This window comes from Bidens hawaiensis, unplaced genomic scaffold, assembly GCF_021521415.1.
Source record: "Bidens hawaiensis isolate Kalapana, Puna unplaced genomic scaffold, B.hawaiensis_p1.1 tig00013993_1, whole genome shotgun sequence".
Lineage (NCBI taxonomy): Eukaryota > Viridiplantae > Streptophyta > Magnoliopsida > Asterales > Asteraceae > Bidens > Bidens hawaiensis.
Window position 1 is genome coordinate 152,453 of NW_027492202.1, and position 14,611 is coordinate 167,063.

At 33.8% G+C, this 14,611-nt stretch overlaps 1 protein-coding gene and 1 pseudogene across 1 annotated transcript; one reads left to right on the forward strand and one right to left on the reverse strand.

Moving 5' to 3' along the window:
- The first annotated feature begins 1,444 nt into the window (after nucleotides 1-1,444).
- LOC143545681 (cytokinin riboside 5'-monophosphate phosphoribohydrolase LOG7-like) lies at nucleotides 1,445-6,373 on the forward strand (annotated as a pseudogene).
- Nucleotides 6,374-10,887: 4,514 nt separating this feature from the next.
- LOC143545682 (2-Cys peroxiredoxin BAS1, chloroplastic-like) lies at nucleotides 10,888-13,094 on the reverse strand. The gene is made up of 7 exons (XM_077037524.1): nucleotides 12,907-13,094; nucleotides 12,148-12,219; nucleotides 11,931-12,012; nucleotides 11,733-11,812; nucleotides 11,442-11,567; nucleotides 11,222-11,335; nucleotides 10,888-11,135 (listed from the first exon to the last, which is right to left on the reverse strand). The coding sequence occupies exons 1-7, from the start codon at nucleotides 13,072-13,074 to the stop codon at nucleotides 11,019-11,021; spliced, it is 759 nt and encodes a 252-aa protein (XP_076893639.1). The 5' UTR covers nucleotides 13,075-13,094; the 3' UTR covers nucleotides 10,888-11,018.
- Between the last annotated feature and the right edge of the window lie 1,517 nt (nucleotides 13,095-14,611).

The following is a 14,611-nucleotide window of genomic DNA, read 5'->3' on the forward strand; positions in this document are numbered from 1 at the left end:
AGAGGGCTGGGCACTAATATGGGTAGAGTGTATGGTTTTCAAATCACGTGGCTACATTGTCGCCACCCCCATGTGGGTAGAGTGTATAGCAAAGGTTTGCCACAAACTTGATTCAATGGCAAAGGTTGGAGAATTAAAATTTCTTAATAATTAATTTATTACACATGTGGGTAGGTGCCACAAGTAGTTTTGTAGTTTGTGGGTACTTAAGGGTTAAAATGAGGTGACAATGTAAGATTGTACGGTTTAAGGGTAGTCCCATGAGTGCTCCTTCCACTCTAATAAATTGTCTTTTTCGTTGATCGTTAAAAAAATTATTAATTAGATTGGTCAAAAAGCTTATTAACTTAGGGTAAAGTTAAAATACAAATAGAGACAAAAATGAGAAGTGTGAGAAGGACTTGTGACCACACAAAAACCACTTAAAAATAAATTCTAAAAAAATAATAAAAAAATCATAACTCAAAATATAACTAAAAAACGAAAAAAAAATAAAAAAAACCAAAATGTTTCCACCATCATTGCCTTTAAGAAAAAATGATGAAAAGACACAATGGCGAGATCAAAGACACAATGACGAAAATGAACAAAATACACAATTATAACTAAAAAAGACACAATAGATCGCAAAATATAACACAATATAAAGAAAAAAGACATAATGTCAAGGAAAAAAGACACAATCAATAAAAAATTAACACAAAACGCAATGATAAACAAAAAGACACAATTTTTTTCCCTTACCATTGTGTTTTTTATTTATTTAATTTTTTTTATTTTTATGAGAACGAGATAGGCGGTGAAAACATTTTTGTGTTTTTACATTTTTCGTTTTTTATTAAATTTTGAGTTATGATGTTATTATATATATTATTTTTTTAAAAATTTATCTGTTTTTTGTGTGGCTTAAAATCCTTCTTATTCTTCTCATTTTTATTCCACTTCATAGAATAACTTGACCCTATTAACTTATTATGATGATTTTCCTTTTTCTAAATCTATTTATTGGTATAAAAAAGTTTATACAACTTCACACATTCACATCACGTTCTCCATCCTCATCTCTATAATTACACTACAAAACACTACATTTCTCTTTCTTGTTTAATTAAATAATACTTTTATCATTACAGTTTTTCTCTCCTCTACTCACAACCAATCTAACAAATATTAAAAAATAAATAGGGTCAAACAAAGTTCCCCAAATGTTTCCCCAAATTTACAAAAAGTCATTACATTTCTCTCTCCATCCTATAATTTACACTCATAATCATTCGAAACTACACCCTATAATTTACCAATTCCCCTCACATAATTATGGGGATGGGATGGGAATGCTCTTATATTCTTTCTTAATAAACCCTCCCCTCTTCCTCCCTTGTTCCAGGAAGCACATACATCAGATTCTTCTTCCCAAGTACTTTTAGAGAGAGAAAGTGGGAGCGACATGGAAGGTGAAACAAGATCAAGATTCAAGAGAATATGTGTCTTCTGTGGAAGCAGCCCAGGAAAGAAAGCAAGTTACCGGGAAGCTGCTATTGACCTTGGCAAAGAACTGGTATATATATATCATATGATTGGTCATTGTAATCTTCATACTTTTTTCAAATTTCATAAATTAATATTTATGCCATTGTTTCTTTTTTACAACATTCTTGAATATCACATCAAGATTTCAATAACCCATTTTTAAGTCAACATTCTTGATCAAAGCTCACCATTAATGTTTCCTTTTTCTTTTCTTTTTTTAAATTCTTGAATGTTACATCAAGATTTCAAGAACCCATTTTTATACCACTATAAAGTTTTGATACTTGATCATGCATAGTATAAAAAGTTTCTCTTTTGTTGCATTATTTCATCAATTTTAAAGAAACCAACTATCAAAAGATTCATACTTCAATATTCTTTTGAGATTATTGTGCTTTGATTATGTGGTGATGAATGAAGAATGGAAGTTAGGGTTTATGTTTGGCATGACAAAACAGTTGAGCAGCCTTCTTGCATGATATTGGTTTATGGTGGGAGGTTGTAAGAAAACAAAAATAAAAAAATAAGAAAAAATAAAATAAAATCATTTGTAAGAAACAAACAGATTGATGTGTTCCCATTTGTTGATCTTATTTTCAGCCTTTTCCACATCAATCAATAAAAACTGAATCTTGTAAAAAGGATGTTCTTGTTTATTTTCTTGATTGTGTACATCATGGTGAAGTGGGTTAGTGACACATGTCATGTGTTGAATGAAAACTGGCAGGTGGAAAGAAGAATTGATTTGGTGTATGGAGGTGGCAGCGTGGGTCCCATGGGTCTTGTTTCTCACGCGGTTCATGATGGTGGGCGCCATGTTCTAGGGTTTGCTCTATCTCTCCTATTTCTCTCTCTAGACTTCAAATGTCTCTCTATGCAAAGTTGAAGCTGCCCTTTTGAGTATATCACAAATTGCTTTTTCTTATTTTGATCATCAAATTGATTGTAAAGTTTTTCTATCTTGAAATGAAATATAAATTATTAACTTTCTTGAAATAAAGATTTTATAGGTAAAGTTATATGGTAGTTACATGTACCACAAATTACTACCATGTTATACAATATGTTTTTAACATTTTTCATATATCACATGGTCAGTATAACCTTATATACTCCGTATAATATGAGACAAATATTATCCGGACCTGTATAGAAAAAATAAGGTTTTTATACGAGCATGTATGATATGTACGTGGAAAATGTTATGTGGACCCATATGATACGTGAAAAATTTATACGGCCTAGTATGATATGTGAAAAATATTATACTAAAAGATGAGACAATGGTGTCTCATATAAACGCATTATGTAGCGTATAACCTTATATGAACCGTATGATATGTGGAGTCAGTGCATGCGTTGCTGTGTTAACACATTTTTTATGTCAACATGTAATAAACTCATGAAATAAGAGTTAGGGTTGAAGATGAAGAATAACACTACTTATTGCGAGTTTAACATATATAACTTTGACTTTAAAGAGTCAAAGTTTCACAGTATTCTCTGCAAAATTAATTTTGCAGACTATCATGGGATCAAGCTATTATTTTCACCTTTTTCCTGTTAAAAACTGAACAAACACATCAAGTTCTCAAAAAAGTTGACATCTTTAGTTTTGCGAAAGATTGAAAACATAAGTGGGTCCCACTCTTAGAAAAGCATGCTGGATTGTATAAAACAAAGTGTTTCATGATCATTACATAGATTTAATGAAAACACTCATATTTGTCTGTCAGTTTGTTCATAGAAAGGTAAAACAAATCAAGTAATTTTTTAAAGATTTTTATAAAAAGTATGAAACCTTTTAGACAGTGATTCAAGCATGTCTACTGTCTAGTGTCTACATATCACTACCACAAGGGTATTGTTGGTAATTCCTTCCAAATTGTCCTGTACAACCTTGATTTAATGTGATAGTATCTTTTTTTGGTGTCTTTACAGGGTCATCCCAAGGACTCTAATGCCCAGACAGGTATGTTTAATTATTTAGAAACCTTCAAATCTAAGTTTTCTTCTCTTGTTGTTGTGACTTGTACATTGTGCACTGAGAGTTGTACATTAGCCATCAATAAAAGTTGTACTGGGTTATTAAATAGTACATTGACATGTCTTCATAGTTCATACACATTGCATTTACCCAACTTAACTTTTCAAATCAGTATCAACAAATTGTATTTCTTCTATTTGAACCATAAATAGTAAATAAATCATTAAATCAACTTGTTGTTTCTATTTAATTTTGGCTGCTGGTTATATTCTAACTAAATTGGTTCACTTTAGTTGAAACAGTAGAAAAATCCTAACTTTTTAACTGTTATATTTTTTTTAATGAAAAACAACCATTTTAGTCATCCAAATACTTCAAACTTTATAACTTTTATTATTTCTTAAAGAAGAACATCCATAAAAATTTAAACTTTTATTATTGTTTTAAAGAATAACATCCATTTAGCCAACACATTTTCACTTTTGTTTGATATATTATGCTTATTTTTTATATGTAATGTACGAAGAAAAACGCTATGATAATTTGTGATTTGCAAATAACAGGTGAGACGGTTGGTGAAGTAAAAGCGGTGGCAAATATGCATGAAAGAAAAGTTGAGATGGCTCGTCAAGCTGACGCCTTTATCGCTCTCCCGAGTATGATATCTTTTAATATTTCATAACAATTTCAAAATCTTGAAAATAAATTATAGAGTTTAGTGTGATTTTAGTACATGTGGTTTGGTCAACTACACAACTTTAATAAATATTCTTTATTTTGTGCAAATTGCTACATTAGTTTCAAAAAACTTGTATTTTTAGTAATTTTTTTCTAACCCCGTCTATTTATTCCGTTAAGTCAAGGGTAATTTGGTAACTTCATTATTTTCTTTGTTTTTTTTCTTTTCATTTAAAAGCTTATATCTTATAAACCCTAAATCCACAAATCATAACATCAAAATTCAAATCCTAAATCCCCAAACCCTTTCTCCATATCATCATAGGGTTTGAATTTTTACGATATTTGGGGATTTAGGATTTGGATTTTGATGTTATGATTTGGGGATTTAGGGTTTACAAGATATAAACGTTTAAATGAAAAGAAAAAAATAAAGAAAATAATGAAGTTACCAAATTATCCTTGACTTAACGGAATAAATAGACGGGGTTAGAAAAAAATTACTAAAAATACAAGTTTTTTGAAACTAAGGTAGCCATTTGCACAAAATAAAGAATATTTGTATTTTTCTTTTCTTCTAAACGCTTATATCTTGTAAACCCTAAATCCCCAAATCATAACATCAAAATCCAAATCCTAAATCCCCAAATATCGTAAAAATTCAAACCCTATGATGATATGGAGAAAGGGTTTGGGGATTTAGGATTTGGATTTTGATGTTATGATTTGTGGATTTAGGGTTTAAAAGATATAAGCGTTTAGAAGAAAAGAAAAATACAATGAAAATAACGAAGTTACCAAATTATCTCTGACTTAACGGAAAAAATAGACGAGGTTAGAAAAAAAGCACTAAAAGTGCAGGTTTTTTGAAACTGAGATAGTCATTTGCACAAAATAAAGAATATGTACTAAAGTTGCGTAGTTGGTCAAACCACATGTACTAAAATGACACTTAACTATAAATTATATTCATTTTGTGAATTTTCTTAGGTGGTTATGGCACTCTTGAAGAACTATTGGAAGTCATCACATGGGCTCAGCTCAAAATCCACCATAAACCGGTAAGAAAATGAACACCCATAAGCAAAAAAATTATGCAAAAAAATTATATACCTGATTTATTTTTATTTTTTTTAATCTTTAATTTATGAAGACAGTTAAATAACGGTATCTTGTTTTGTGGATAATGTCTAGGTTGGTCTGTTGAATGTGGAGGGTTACTATAACTCACTGTTGTCATTTATAGACAAAGCTGTTGATGAAGGTTTTATATCGCAAATTGCTCGTAGGATTATCTTCTCCGCTCCAACAGCCGAACAGTTGGTTAGACAGCTTGAGGTTAGTTATTTGGAAAATAGATTACAATTTCAACTATGTATGTTATGCTAGTAATTAGAAATTGAAAATATAGTTGAAGAGTGTTTCCAAGAAGGTTGAAGTGAATGTTAAAATAGTAACTGTAATATGTAAATATAATTCTTATATTGTTTCTCTTTGTTAAAAGAGTCAAGCTCGAGCCTAATGAGCTCGATTAGTGAAATATTTTTCAAATATGGGATCTAATTGTTTTGGTGTATATATACAACTAATTCTATAACTATAATCATTTCGAGTCATATGTTTATAGCTCGAGCTCGACTAGTATCAAACATGAGATTTTTTATTTTTTTATGTATACAACTAACAAGCTCGTCTAGGCTTCCAGGCTTAGAGCATGTTTGGGATTGCTTATAGCTTTTTGGAGAGGCAAAATGTCCAAAATGTCACTCCAAAAGCACCTAAAAGCTTCAAATTTTGGCTTTTATGTGCTTTTGGAGGGACATTTTGGCTCTCCAAAAAGCCATAAGCAATTTCAAGAAGCAATCCCAAACACCCCCTTAATCACGCTTGGTAAAAAAAGTTCGGGCTTAAGCTTGTTTAAAGCTTTACATAAATATATATGTACACACCGTCGTCTTCAAGTTATTTTATTAGAGTTAGTTATATGATTATAATTACTCAATATCACTTTTATTACTCTTAAAACACATATTCAAAGACCCTTTAGTGCATCTTATAATATAAACATAAATGTGGATCTCAGGAATTCGTTCCCGAGTATGATGAAATCCAGCAAGTTTGACTTGGGACGAGGTGGATAGATTAAGTTATGTACCCGAGGCTAGTGTTGAGACGTAAAAGACGGCAATTATTGTTGGGTGACATTAGTAGGGTTATATATATGCTCATGCTTTAGGTATATATATATCAGTCAGTATGTATTGAACATGCCTGTTTTGGTTTACTTTTGGAAATCTCATGTATATGATATGGAGATGATACTTTGGTTTTAAACTTTTGCAAGTTTAATGGTCATATATTACATTTTGTGTCTCACTTGTTTTCTAAAACCTTAATTAGTTGTGTTGTAAATATTATAAACTTTATACTATGATTTTATTTATCTGCATTCTACGGGTATCTATGTGTTCAATTCACACAACCGTCAAGATTATATTAAAAATAGTTTCAAGTCTTAACAATATAAGAAAACCCGACCCCTAATTTGATGTCCCATACAGTAGTACATTTCTAGCTGTTAATGTAAACCCAAAGGACGCTATAAAACAATCAAATGTACCGAGTAAAATCCAATGGAACAAGATGCTGTTGAAACCATCGTCTTCAAAAATATCTTTTTAGGTGTAAAATATAGAACTAAGAGAATCTAAGCAAAGCAGCAACCATCATAAGTACTAATAATGATAGAAGTAAAGTACAGTTAACAAAACAAAATGAAGTGGTGAGTAGACGTGCACAAAAAAACCGGTTCCGAAACCTAACTAGTGGAACCGAACCGGAACCGGTTCTAGTTCCTACCCGGTTGGCCCAATACCCGGTTTGGGTATTTTTGTACCCGAAATTCGTACCCGGTTCTCCTATTTGTATGTCCCCATCGGTTCCAACCCGGTTCCTAATTGTAACCGGTTCGGTTCCTACCTGAAAAAACCGGTTCCGGCGGGTTTTTTTTGAAAAGTCAAACACAGGTCAAACTAGCCGTTGGAACCGGTTCCAACGGTAATATAGCCGGTGGAACCGGTTTTTGAGACACAAAATAGCCGTTGTAACCGGTTCCAACGGTAATATAGCCATTGGAACCGGTTTTTGAGACAAATAATAGCCGTTGGAACCGGTTCCAACGGTAATATAGCCGTTGGAACCGGTTCTTGTAGCCTAAAAACTATATATAAGTTGTTTTCCATTACTTGTTTCACCACCAAACTCAAAAACAAACTAAAATACTACTCCTTTAGCAAACCCGTTCCGTTACCCGACCATCCAACTAAATATTATTATGGCACCCATCAAAAAAACTAACATGAATGCTAAGAAGAGTGTTTTTGTTGCCCACGTTCCTGCTACGGAGGACCCAAGGGTTGTTACGGTAGTCAACCATAACCGCAACGAAGACATATGGAAGAATTGGGATTTGATTGTGGATGACGAAGGTTATCAAAAGGCTCGTTACAAACTATGTGGTTCACTATTAAAGCACGATTCCAGCTCTACTTTGAGAAAGCACATCGAGAAGCCATATTGCAAGGCGTTGAAAGGGATTGGCGTGACCGATCAAATTGACTTGGGTAAAGATGGTACACTATTTCGTTACAACACGACTCAAGTTCAAGATAGAATGGCAAAGTTCGTTATTCAACGAGGTTTGCCGTTTAACCACTTTGATGACCCGGATTTGACGTCGTTGATTCGAGAAACTCTACAACCGCGATACACACATGTAAGTCGTACTACCTTAAGACGTCATTGTATCAGGTTGTGGGAGTGTGCTAAAAAAGAGTTAATCGAGTCTTTTCATTCTTTAGAAGCCATGGTTAGTTTAACGACCGATGTTTGGTCGGCACCACACGGGTTGCCCGAATCATACATATGTGTCACCACTCATTGGGTTGATCCGGTGACATGACAATTGATGAAACGCACCATCGCTTTTGAAAACTTCCTGTTCCCACATACCGCCGAAAAATTGTTTGAATTACTTGATGAAGTTATAACGACTTACAACTTAAGAAATAAAATATTTTCGATTTCGTTTGAGAACGCTTCAAACAATACTAAGGCGGCCGAAAAATTTATCATTAAATATTCACCACCTTGTTTCGGGGATTTTTTTCATGTTCGATGTGTTGCACATATCATCAACTTGGTTGTTCAAAAAGGTCTTGACAATGAAAACATTTGTGACGATTTAAAATTCTTTAGACTTATGTTACAAGATGTCTTCAAAAGTGGTAAAAGAAGACATCTTGAATATAAGAACTATTGCAAGTCGGTTGAAAGAAAGTATTTGGGGCCGAATTGGAACGTTCCAACCCGTTGGAACTCAACTTGTCATATGCTAAAGTGTGCTTTTGCCCAACGCCAAACTTTACAAGCTTTTCATAACAATCTTGTTGAAGAACGCGAGGCCGATATGTTTCCGGAAAGTGTTTGGGTCCAAGTCAGTTATTTGTTGGAGTATCTTGACGTGTTCAAAAAGTCAACAACAAAATTATCGGGAGCCTATTACCCTACTAGTTGTTGGGTTTTGCAAGAATTGTACTATATGTCTTGTGTTTTTAAAAGCTTTGCGGAGAAGAACAAACTCTTCAAGAATATTGTTGCCGTGATGAAGGAAAAGTTCATAAAATATTTTGAAAACATACCGCCGGTCTTTACTTGTGCCGCCGCATTAAACCCCTATTGGAATGTTAATGGGGTTGAGACAACGATTGAGGAAATATTCGACAACTTAGGTATGCATGAGATCGACCCGAAGTTGTCGACGGAAGCGAAGGAAAAGTTCAACAAAAACCTTCAAGGCCTTTATGACCATTATTTTCAAATGTATGGTCCAAGCACGAGATCGTCTTTTGTGAAAAAAACAACAACGAGTAGGCCGTGCAATGACCCACTTATAAACTTGATGAATGGGATTCGTGAATCGGCATCTAAGAGGCAAAGAGGAAACACACCAACTAGCGAACTTGGTCGATATAGTGGAGCAAACTATGTTGAGGGAGCAACGGTCGACGAAATTCGCAATATTGATTTGTTGGCTTGGTGGAAAGGTAAACAAAACGAATTTCCCATTCTATCCGCCATGGCTCGTGATTTGCTTGCCGTACAAGCCTCAACGGTTGCTTCCGAATCGGTTTTTTCTCTTAGTGGGAGGGTGTTATCTATGCGAAGAACAAAATTAACTCCCGAGTCTCTAGAGGTTTGCATTTGCCTAAAGGACCATTTGGATGCGGTGGATCGTGTACAACACAAGGCGAACTTTGAAGACGAAATACCAATAGAGCGTCATATTCATGATGAGGAGGCGGAGGACGGGGTTTCTTCCGATAACGAAGACGAGGGTGAAGACGAAGAAGAGTTGTAATTTGTGTTTTTTATTTGTTTTAGTACAATTATTTGTAACTTGTTCAACTAATATTTAGTTTTGATTTGTTTAATTATAATTACTTTTGTTACTCATGATTAATTTTTTGTTACTTTTTTAATAACGACGAACATTTTATTTATTTAAACAATAACTATTACAAACATTATTAAAACATAAACGATACTAAACATAACAACTAAAACTTAAAAAACAAAGTCCGTCGTTTTAATTCGGGAATACTTATTTTTGGGTTGTAGAGCCGGACGATTCTCCCACTTCCGTTTTTTTAGCATCCAAACTTCTTTTCTCTCGACAATACTTATTCGTATGTTTTCGTAATGTCGAGTTGGACCCTGCTTTAAGAAACTTCGAGCAATATTTGCAACGTGTCATCTCATGTGAGTCGGTCATTAGACACAAATCGTAATGAACCCAAACATCGGGGCATCTTGTTGTTTCGATCACCATAACAACGTCGTCATTAGTTGCCATTTGTTGTCGGTTTAAGCTTAATTGTGTTTTGGAGTGTGTTTTATAGTTTTGGAAGTGGTTTAACAAGTACACACTCATACATTGATATTTATAGAATGAAAATTAGCTATATATAGTAATAAAACCGGTTCCAACGGTCAAAAACGGCTATATAGCCGTTGGAAATGGTTTCTAACGGCTATAATGTTTGAATTTCAAAAAAACCGGTGGAACCGGTTTTTACGTAATAACCGGTCCCGGTTCCAACCCTACCCGGTTCCTAAAAGTTTGCATAACCGGTTCCTGACTGGAACCGGTGTCATTTTCTACCCGGTGTAAAAAAACCGGTTCCGAACCGGTTCGGGTTTTCAAGGTGAACCCGATTTGTGCACGTCTGTCTAGTGGTGAGTGAACTATGATAACATTCACTAGTAGAAAATTGCATGACTTCTTACGCCAGTTTGTGACTTTGTGGGAAAAATCCTCGTAAGAAGTATTTTTTTAAGCATTTCTAACACATTATCCACAAAAGTGTCGTTGGAAGTTTTCAACGCATTTCTAACACTAACTAGTTTGGATTATCTGTGCAATCCACTAAAAGTGTCCTTAAAAAACCAACTTAAAATAACAATGTTAAATACTAACTAATTTACCGTTTACATGTCAAAGGACTCAAAAGTTAAAACCCAACAAAATTACATAAGTTCAATTAAATAATATACTGACTTTTATTCATAAATAAATTTTATAACCAACCAGATTCAAAACACCTCAAATCTTTATCTAATATGTGAAACCATTTGAACAAGGTACTTGATGAATGTCATAAAACACAACAGATACATTTTCTTGTTTCAACAAGTTTATAACCCCGAAAAACAAAATACTCCCAAAATTCAATTCAATAAAGCTAAAAACACCACTAAACAATTATATGGCTGCAAAGTATTCTTTGCTGCCCTTAGGGTCGGGCTTCATCGACTTCTCCCCGGGCTTCCATCCAGCAGGGCACACCTCATCCGGGTTCTCTTGTACAAATTGCAATGCCTATGGTACAAATACAGATATCCATTCAACAATAGCCTCTTTAACATATTAAGAATATTAATATTAGGGCTTTATGTATGTAATACCTGAAGTGTTCTCAGTGTTTCATCAACACTTCTACCAATGGCAAGATTGTTAATTGTTGAATGTTGGATAACACCTTCTTTGTCAATAATAAAGAGTCCTCTCAATGCAATTCCCTGAAATTGGAAATTGAAATTTGAAGACCGACATTGTGACTGACATAGTAAATAATATTTATATACAAATAGCCCAGAGATTAATAAACAGTTTATAAGTGTGTACCTGGTCTTCAATCAATACATTAAAAGCTTTGGAAATAGATTTTGTAACATCAGAAACCAGTGGGTAGTTTAGGTCACCAAGACCCCCAGATTTTCTCTCTGTTTGAACCCACGCAAGGTGAGAAAACTGCAAAAAGAAAGGAGCAACGATAAAATATCCTTAAAATTTAAAAATAAAATCAAGTACCATATATTCTAATGAAAAGATAAAGACTGGATTTACTTAGGCTAGAAATAACTATTAGGTAATATACTATATTTAAAGTTGTATAACATTGTAAGAAACAATTACCACACTGTCTACGGAAACACCCAATATTTCAGTGTTAATCTTCTCAAATTCTGCATATCGGTCACTGAATGCAGTGATTTCTGCATTAAGAATACAGGATTAGTAAAACTTGAAGCAAAATACTAACAGCTAACTGCGCATTCATCTATAAACTATATCTAAATTTTAATGTGTTTAACAAGTTATGAGTTCACTCACCTGTCGGACAAACAAAAGTGAAGTCCAAAGGGTAGAAAAAGAGAATGACATATTTCTTGCCAATGTAGTCAGATAGCTTAACCTGCAATAACAAAATGCTTACAAAGTTACAGAAATTTTAAATTTTAACTTAAAAATTCATGGATTCTCGTACATCTTAATGACATAACGTTTGAAAACCATACACCAGATTATTATCATAAGTCACTTAAGTTACCTTGATGAACTCTTGATCAAAAACAGCCTCGGCTTCAAAGTCAGGCGCTTGATTTCCAACTAGTGGCAGTCCCTGCACACACGAACAAAAAGTCAAAAACGAGTGACAGCTAACACAAACAAAAACAATGCGTGTTCGATAGCCAGCATTATTCAATCCCCTGTTTTAAACATCTGTCATACGACTCATCATCCAAAAAGGTTACATTTACTGCATAGACCCAAATTAACCAATACATGATCATAAAAGTTGCTTTAACTATCAGGATATTAAGTTACGTGAAATAGCATCATCCATTTGCAATAAGCACCATCATCATCGAATTAGCAATCAACTGCTAGTTGACAAGATATCACCTAAATCAGTAAATCCACAATCCTTGTAAAATCCTTATATTATATTAATGGTGAAAATGAACTCGACTCGCTTTACTAATATCATATCCATTAGCAATCGATTATCATCCGAAAATAAGCGGAAAAACAGTAATTAGTTCAAATTCGAGAGTCGAAACACAATGCCAATTGACAAATTAACACTTACACCAGTAAACCTACAATCATGATATTGAATTAATAGCAATCGATTAACAATAGAAATTGGGGAAAACAGTAATTAGGTCAAAATTGAGACGGAAAACACAATGCGGATTGCACGAATAATCTAACGAACAGTACAATGCTATGACAAACGTATATAAATATATATATAACAGGCTTGTGAAGATAAAATTAAAATTAAGGAGAAGGAAGTAGTTACAGCTTTGACGACGAACGAGTTCCGGCGGACGGAGCGGAGGGATTTGAATTGGAAGTTGAGAGAGGAAGAGCCGGAGAAGCTTAGGGTTTGAAGTTTGGGGGAAGTGAAAGCTGGAGACCTAGGGTTTAGGGAAGAAGAAAGAAGAGCTGAAGCAGATGAAGTGGCCATTGTTGCTAGTGTGGTCACTGTGTTGTGTTGATTATTGTGGTTTGGTTTTAAGGAGATGAGATATGTCAAGGATAAATGAAGATAGGGTTAGGTTGGTGTATAGGACACATGGGTGTGTAACTGTGTATCTAGTTTGAGAGTAGTACATTATACACAGTTATTATGATACGGTTCAAAAAGTTACTCGAGATCGACTTGTTAAAGGTTAAGGTTAATAATAATGTAGTTAAAATTCGAGTTTCACATGTCAAACTTGATTATGCTCACGCGAGCCTAACAACTAGGTCTGCAAACGAACTGAACGTTCGGTGAACTGTTCGTGAACCGTTTGGCAGAAAGTTCGTTATAAACGAACGAACATGAACGCATGTTCTGTTTGTTCATTTATGTTCATGAAAGTTCATTTATGTTTATGTATTATTAAAAATAATTAATTATTATCTGGACGAGCCATCGACTTAAAGGTTTATATTTGTTAATTTGTGTTCCATTAAGTGCTTTCATTTATATTTGTTTGTGTTCATTTGCATTTGTTCATATATGTTCATTTGTGTCCGTTTGTCTTTGTTCAGTTATGTTCGTTATATTTAAACAAACGAACATAAATGAACACAATGTTCAATTTTTAAATGAACGAACATGAACATAAGTATTTGTTCGATTAAGTGTCCGTGTTCGTTTGAAGTTAAATGAACGAACTTGAGCATGCGCTTGTTTGTGTTCATTTGATTCGTTTACAGGCTTTTATTATTCACGTACGTTGATGAATACATCGGTCTCAATCTCTAGGCTCTGCCGATTATATTTGTGTTCGTGAACACATTCATTTCCTTGATGAATGAACACGAACATAAAATCTTGTTCGGTAAGTGTCATGAACCATACGTGAACACAATATTTACTTACTAAACGAACATGAGCAAAGTCTTGTTCGTGTTCGTTCAGCTTGTTTACATGCCTAGTAACAAGTATGTTACTTCTACACGTATAATGATTTCTTATATTTATAATACGTAAAATATCATAATTGAAATTAATTAATATAAAAAACAGTTGAATAGTATAAGTTTTACTGAATGTCTAAAACTATAATTGCAAAAATATATGAGTATTTACATATAGAGCAATATTTTAAAATGTAAAAGCAGCTGGATGAGTATGAGTTTGAAGAATTATTAACGAGTCAAAATTAAGCTTTGAATATAGAGCTTGTGATGGAGGCCACGTGACATGTTATATTTGGAGGCTCATGATCGTGTTTTCAAAGGTGGCCCATGAAAATGGGCATAACTTGTCCCACGAAACTCCGTTTCAAGCCCATTACCAGTCAAATCGAAGCTTGAGACGATGAGCACATTGTGGCAAACGCCTACGGTAGTTTGGCCCCAGTCCGAAGCCCAAAAACGCCTCCTAAATAAAGTTATGGGTCTTTTTATGTTTTTTTGTCAGTTTTTGCATTTTTCATTTTGGGTTTGTGTTTGGCCCATGGCCTTTTTATGGTCCATTTCGTATTTGGAAATTTATTTATATTATGTTG